The sequence below is a fragment of the Chlorocebus sabaeus genome, chromosome 17, assembly GCF_047675955.1.
Source record: "Chlorocebus sabaeus isolate Y175 chromosome 17, mChlSab1.0.hap1, whole genome shotgun sequence".
Lineage (NCBI taxonomy): Eukaryota > Metazoa > Chordata > Mammalia > Primates > Cercopithecidae > Chlorocebus > Chlorocebus sabaeus.
Window position 1 is genome coordinate 28,710,981 of NC_132920.1, and position 7,892 is coordinate 28,718,872.

General features: G+C 36.3%; 1 protein-coding gene across 1 annotated transcript; it reads right to left on the bottom strand.

Moving 5' to 3' along the window:
• Positions 1-709: 709 nt before the first annotated feature.
• LOC140708846 (putative olfactory receptor 2W6) lies at positions 710-6,163 on the bottom strand. The gene has a single exon (XM_073005774.1). The coding sequence runs from the start codon at positions 5,135-5,137 to the stop codon at positions 4,193-4,195; it is 945 nt and encodes a 314-aa protein (XP_072861875.1). The 5' UTR covers positions 5,138-6,163; the 3' UTR covers positions 710-4,192.
• Positions 6,164-7,892: the final 1,729 nt, after the last annotated feature.

The following is a 7,892-nucleotide window of genomic DNA, read 5'->3' on the forward strand; positions in this document are numbered from 1 at the left end:
AAGTTTTTTACTTCTCTGTGGCCACAGGCACAGTCCCATCCTCATATTTGAGTTCTGGGATATTGCTGGTGATAATCTCAGCGCCGTGTATTTGTTTTAGGTTTTCCGTGGAGGAAAAGTAAAGCCAGCTTCCTTCTATGTAGCCATTTTGGAACCAGAACTCTCACACATTCCATGTAACATTTCTAGCCAGCAAGGTACAAAGAATAGCAAGAAAACAAACTTTTTTTTTTTTTTCTCTTCAGGATTTCATTTGACTCACAAGAACATAAAATGTGACCTATCTTTTCATGTGGCCACTTTAAATGTTAACTTAATATCTTAGATAAAAATAGTTTAAAATACACATCCACTTAAGTTAAAAAGAAAAGAAAAAAGAAAAAATAGTTTAAAGTTTTATTATTCTTTGATAGTTTTTCTTTTGATGCTACACCTAGTGACTACCATATTTTAAAACAGACATGTTCTAATTGCTCTTGAATCTTCAACTTGAAAGAAACTCTATGGTTTTATAAATTAGCGATAACAGTGAGTGTCCTCTTTAAAAAATATCTGCCATTTCTGACAAATGATAAATAGCTCATATTATTTTTTCTTAAAAGGAACTCTATTCTTTTAACATGCAGTTTCTCTTGTTTAATAAAACTGAAAGAAAAGAGTAGATAGAAATAGTCCTACATCAGTTCAGGTCAGGTTTTGTTGCCAACAGAGTTACGAAAACTTTTAGTTTTCTACCTGGGCATGGTGGCTCTCACCTGTAATACCAGCTACTTGAGAGAATTGCTTGAGGCCAGGAGTTTGAGATCAGCCTGGGCAACATAGTGAGACTCAAAATAAAAAAAAAGGAAAGCATTTAGTGTTCTGACCTTTTTAGTTTTGTTTTTTATTTGAATTTTTAATTTTTTTATTTCAATAGGTTTTTTGGGGGACAGGTGGTGTTTGGTTACACGAATAAGTTCTTTAGTGGTGATTTCTGAGATTTTGGTGCAGCCATCATTTGAGCAGTGTACACTGTACCCAATGTGTAGTGTTTTATCCCTCACCAACCCCCACCCTTTTCCCCGAGTCCCCAAAGTCCAATGTATCGTTCTTACGTCTTTGCATTTCTGACCATTTTAGATTCAGAATTATGGATAAGGGATTTTCAACCTATATTGATTGTGTCTAGAAGTTCTGTTTGTTTCTTTAAAAAAATGTTCATGTAGCAGTAGGTAACTACTACAACCAGAAATAAATGAGATATTGTTTCAGCAAATTCTTTTTTTTTTTGAGATGGTGTCTTGCTCTGTTGCCCAGGTTGGAGTGCAGTGGCATGATCTCGGCTCACTGCAACCTCTGCCTCCTGGGTTCAAGCCATTCTCCTGCCTCAGCCTCCCTAGTAGCTAGCTGGGACTACAGGTGTCCACCACCACGCCCAGCTAACTTTTTGTATTTTTAGTAGAGACGGGGTTTCACCGTATTGGCCAGGCTCGTCTTGAACTCCTGACCTTGTGATCCATCTGCCTCAGGCTCCCAAAGTGCTGGGATTACAGGCTTGAGTCACTGTGTCTGGCCACAAATTCTTGATACTATATTATGTTTTTGCTACCAGGCAAAAGGGGCTCACTGCTGGATGTGCTAGAAGCCAATACTATGACACTGGATTTCTAAGAAAAGAAAAGCTTTTTATTATAGGTTGACCAACAAGGAGACAGGAATCTAGCTCAACTGTATCTCCCTGTGCTGGCTTTAAGATAGTGATTTTATTAGAAAAGGTTTACGGGTGGATTCTGGAATTAGCAGGTGATTGGTGGAAGGAAAAGGGAGGTCTAGAAAGTCCTCAGAAATGCATAGTTGTCTCTCCATTCCTCTTCATGGGTCCCAGGTGCAAATTCAAAGGGAGTTAGTATGAAACATGCAGTGGAAATTTGGGTGTGACATTAACAAGCTTGTTCTGTGCAAACTCCATTTGGCCATATTGGTTCCAATTAATTTTGGCCACTTTTGTTATCTCACAAATGGAGGGAATTTCAGAAAGTTATTCAGAAAGTTTCAGAAAGTTATTTATTTTCTTATCTGCTATCTGGCAAACTCAAGAATTTCTGTCAGTTATTGGTTTCCTATTCTTTGGGGCACAATTTCAGTTTCAACTTTTCAGCAAGTTGTTTCTTTTCTTATATGCTATCCTATAAACTCAAGAATTTTATCATTAAAAAAACCCCTTTGGGGCATGATTTCTTTATCAAACTTAAAAAAATCCCCAATATAACAGGGAATTTCCAGCATTTTAACCTGAAACTGAAGACCATCATTGAATGCAGGTTTCAATTGCCAGTCTAGAAGTTTACTAATTCTTCTGTGTATTGGAGCCTAGATGTGCATATCCTTGTCAATCAGTTTGGCCTAAGGGAGTCTTTCTTTTAATCATCTTTTCGAATAGGAAAAAGCCTCAAATTAAGTGTTTTCTGAAACTTTTTCATTATAGCTGTCTCATTTCTAACAAAATTTTAGTGCCACAGTTATATTATGCTTATGTGCAGAGGCTCTTTGGAGGACCACCAACCATTGTAATACTAAAGATTTTTGCTACTTCCCCTGGAATCAATTTTGCCCCTGTGGGGGTGATATCATCCCTGATATGAAGGTATACACCGAGAGAAATAAGACAAAATATTAAACCAAATTTTAACATAGGTGACAATACTTTAAAAGAAAATTAGTTTAAAAAAAATTTAGTCATTATTTCCGGGATACGAGATAATGAGCAATTATTTCTTTTATTTCCTAGTTTCCATTATATACTTATATATACCTATAGAGGATGTTGTAAATATTCTATAATATTATGTATGTATTCTATAATTTTAAGTATGTGAAAGAAAAACTGTATATTTTCCTTTGCTAAATCGTAGGTCTTTAAATATATTAAATTTTAGGGTTAGATGATTTATATATCTTTAGTGTTAACACAAACTGAATATATTACTTTACTATTCATTACCCAATGAGAATTTGTGATATTCTGCAGATTTGATAACATTTTCATGGAGATTTAATTAAAAGCATTGACATAATCATTCTATAGACATTTATTGGCTATGTAATTCATGTCAGAAACTGATTAGACACAGCAAAAACACACATGAATAAGAAGGTCTATATTGTTGAAAAGCTTACTAATGCATCTTCTTCAAACAGACATACAAACAAATAACGAAATAAAAATGGGATAATGCCATATACTTATATGGTCAGAGTTTTTAGGGACCATAGGCCATAGACCGATGAGATTTATAAATACTTTTCAGTTGAGATAAGATTTCAGCAGGGGATAAAAGGTTGAATAGAAGGTTTTTAAGTGATAAATGCCTAGAAAGATTTAGGATCACTCATTTTTAACAAAGGAAAATTGATACTCTTTTTCAGTGGCCACAATTTTATCATTCTATACTTTTGTCTTTCTTCCATAGTTGTTATGACACCATAAAGTTTACAGTGTCTTCATGCTTTCCTTAGCCTCTGATTTCACTGTCCTCCCTCATATTTTTTATGTTTACCAAGGTATGTACAACTGACAATTTTAGAGTCACTTGCAAAGAAAATGTAACTATTGGGTACTGGGCTTAATACCTGAGCGATACAGTAAGATGTACAATAACCCCCCATGACACGTGTTTATGTATGTAACAAACCTTCACATGTACCCCCAAACCTAAAATAAAAGTAAAAAAAAAAGAAGAGGAATCAAAACCTTGAAATAAAGGTATGATGTTCTTGCTGTGGAAATTTAGAAGCCACAGGGTTTAAGGATTGAAGAGAGATCCCAAACCCTTATTACTCCCATCCTCCCACTCAATTACTTCATGTAGGCTGTGACTTACTGTCTTTGAAATAACATAGCAAGGGCACTGTAGATGTGAGGAATCTTTCACTTGCAGAGAGGATTTTCAATCTCTGAAATGGCTGATTTGCAGAGAAGTGGAGTCGTTTATTCTCTAGCATAGCGATTTCCAAATTTTGAATGTATTTACCAGTAAAACAAAGTAAAAACGAAGTAAAGCAAAGTAAAAACATAAGCTTGCTAAATTTTCTTTTGTCATTTAAGAGCATCAGGCTTTGAACGTGAATGGGTTTTGGATAAATTGATTTAACTTCTCTTGATAAATGCCAACATTTCTTTAGTGCTCTACATTCTACTTTTCTTCCATCTAATTCATGATTTTGCTGAACATTTTTTCATCCACAGTATTCTCCTCAGTGCACTCTTTACATCTTTGTTTCGTAAAGTGTAGATCGGAGGGTTAAGGCCGGGTGTGATGATTGTGTAAAAGAGAGTGAAGAACTTCCCTTCATCTTGGGATATGGTATTCTGTGGCTTCATGTATATATAAATGATTGTTCCATAAAACAGAATTACTACTGTGAGGTGGGAGCCACATGTATTAAGGACCTTTTGCCACCTTGTTGCTGACTTGATCCTCATTACAGCTTGAGTGATAACTCCATATGAGATAAGAATTAGTGATAGAGGTACGAAAAGAAATACCACTCCAAGAGCAAAGACAACAATCTCAATTACTTTTGAATAGACACAAGCCATCTTGATCAATGCTGGCATCTCACAGAAAAAATTATTCACTTCCCAGTGCCCACATCTTGGCAACTTCAAAGTCAAGGAGCAAACAATTAAGGCACTGGCAAGACCACTCAACCAGGCAGTGAACACCATTTCCTGGCAAAGCTGAGGGTGCATTATTAAGGTGTAGTGAAGAGGTTGACAGACAGCAGCATAACGATCATAGGCCATCACAGCCAATAGGAGATATTCTGTGGCTCCCAAGTCAAGGACAAAGAAGAATTGGAGCACACACCCTCCATAAGTAATAGATTTTTTTGGACCCCATTGAGTTGCCAGCATCTGGGGGATAATGCTAGTTGTATAACAAAGGTCCAAAAAGGACAAATTGGATAAGAAAAAATACATGGGGGTATGGAGCTGGGCGTCTAGATAAGATGCAAGAATGATGGTCATATTTCCTACCAGAGTCACAATATAGACGATGAAGATAACCACTGAGATGACGTGCTCTAATTGGGGTCGATCAGAAAACCCTAGAAGGATGAAATCTGTTCCAGAACTTCCATTGCTTGTTTCCATTGCTCCTTAAGAAAAGCTAGGAGATAATATCATGGTAACTAAAAATAGTGTCAGCTTTAGGTAGAACTGAACATCTCCGAAGTTTGTCATGGGTATCCAAAACTCTCTTATTTGCATACTTTCTCTCATTGGGAACATCTCTTTTAACATTTCCCCATGGCCCAGTTTCAACAACTTGTTCATGTTTAATCCAAAATGAATCTAATAATATGCTAAATCCAATCAGGCTGAATTGTAAATCATTGAAAAAACTTAATTTGCTATGTCATTCATTGTTCTATGTATTTCAATTAAGTAATAAAATCATGAAGTCAATTATGTGATTTTTAAGAGAAGCGTGTATACTGTGGAGTTGTTCTTCTTTGAAGCTGTGATGTAAGCATCACTTGATCATGATAAATCCTTGCATTATTGAAAGAGTTAAGCTTGAGGTAAAAAGTTAAATGATATCTTTTTTTTTTGGAATAAACTCCACCATTTGATAGAATCACTTTCAAGATTTACTTGCAAATATCTACATTCCAGCCATTATAATTGTACTTATCATCACCACCAACTTACTCCTCCTCCTTATATATTTTTTACTTCTCAGCATTGCAGGCACTGTTGTTATTCTATCAATTTTGGTGTTCCCTACTATTCTGCCTTTTTTTGTGAGTGTGTTTTTTGTTGCCAGGAAATAATTATCTTTCTTATTATTTATCTTTACTTACATGTATAAAGGCCCATATGTTTTTTGAACAGCTTTAACGACTGATATTACACCATCTAAATAGCCTTACTGATTTGTTGCAGTTAAATATTGAGGTGATTCCAGAACTATTTGACCACCACGTACAACAATCTGTGTCCAATCCTGCTTACCAGCCATTCAGCAGAATTAGCTGGGCAGGTAATTCAAACAAAAAGCGGTTCATTAAATAGCCAGAGTTGTTTTAACCTGTGAAATTTACCAATTACATGAGTGGATGTTCTGATTGCTTTGAAACCCTTTAGGTAAAACCATCACCTCATTGGACTCTAAAAGAATACAGATACAGATAAAAATGTCATCGATCTCACTATTTCTGATTATTGTATCATATCACTCAGCAGACAAACTAATGAGTGACTAAATTAGTTGTTGTTTTTTTTTTTTTAAGATAGAATCTTGCTCTGTTCAGGCCGGATGCAGTGGCTCATGCCTATAATCCCAGCACTATGGGAGGCTGAGGCGGGCAGATCACTTGATGTCAGGAGTTCAGACCAGCCTGGCCTGTGTGGGGAAAATTTTGTATTTTCTACTAAAAATACAAAAATTAGCTGGGCGCCATGGTGTGCGCCTGTAGTCCCAGCTACTCGGGAGGCTAAAGCAGGACAATTTCTTGAACCTGGGGGCAGAGACTGCAGTGAGCTGAGATCGCACTACTGCACTCCATCCTGGGCGACAGAATGAGACTCTTGTCTCAAAAACAAATAAACAAACAAAAAACAAAAAAAAAAAATCTTACTCTGTGACTGGAGTGTGGTGACACAATGATAGCTCATTGCAGCCTGGACCTCTGGTGCTCAAGTGATCCTTCTAACTCAGCCTCCTAGGTGGCTGGGACCACAGATGCACGCCACTGTGTCCAGGTAATTTTTAAATGTTTTTGTAGTGATGAGGTCTCACCATGGTGTTCAGGCTGTTTTGGAACTCCTGGGCTCAAGCAATCCTCCTGCTTTGGCCTCCCAACTGCTGGGAATACAGGCCTGAGCCCTGGTGCCAGGCTAATGGTGAATTAAACATTTTTTCCACTGATAATTTCTGACCACAAAATTCAGATGTAGCATACTTTACATTTATAGTGTCCTTGAGGCCATGGAAACCTCATTTGCTTCTGGTATATAGTAAAATAAAGGGAAGATAGATTATCTATAGTATGTCATTGTTATAAGTGTTGTAGTTAGAACATAATAATGTTATAATCATAAAGAAGGAAATGTTATCAAGTAGTATGAGATAGAGATGCAGTTTTTCACAGCACAAAAATGGAAATCTGATTTAATTAATAAGTGTCCAGTTTTATTTTTTATTTTTATTATTTGCAATAGGTTGTCAACTAAGGAATGATAGTGCTTCAATGCACAGATTCTGAACTCAAAGTCCCTGGCATCAAATTCCAGCTTCACCACTTGGAAGCTGTATCCTTGGGCAATTATTTAACTTGTTTGTGTACCAGGTTCTTTATACATGAAGAAAATGTAGTAAAATTTCCTTCCTCAAAGGGATGTTGTGAGGGTTAGTATTTATAAAAGCACTTGGAACTGAGCTTGGTTCATATTTAATTCTAAAAATGATAACTTATATCCACCTATCATTGTTGTTCTGCCTACCCCTTAGTCCATTAATTTTTCACACAGTGATTTTACCACAGTGACCTAGAACTAAACTGGAATGTTTTACAAAAAATTTGTGTAACTTTAAAATTTACAAACATTTTTATGTACACAAAAATATGCAGAATCACAATGTGCACATTGAACTGAAAAGCTTCAGGAGCAGGAGATGACTTGAGGTGTCCAAACACTTTGATTACAAAATTCACTCAAGTTCCTTTGACTGCTGTTGGGTTTGCGTTGGGAATTAAAAGGTTATGAATTTCAAAGTGGAATAAAACCTCAGAAGTCATGAATCTAGCCTTCTGCTCTGCATAGGAGATCCTTCAACAGAATCTCTATACAACTGCTACTGGCATAACTTCAATGACAGAGAAGTCAAATACACTTGAAGCAG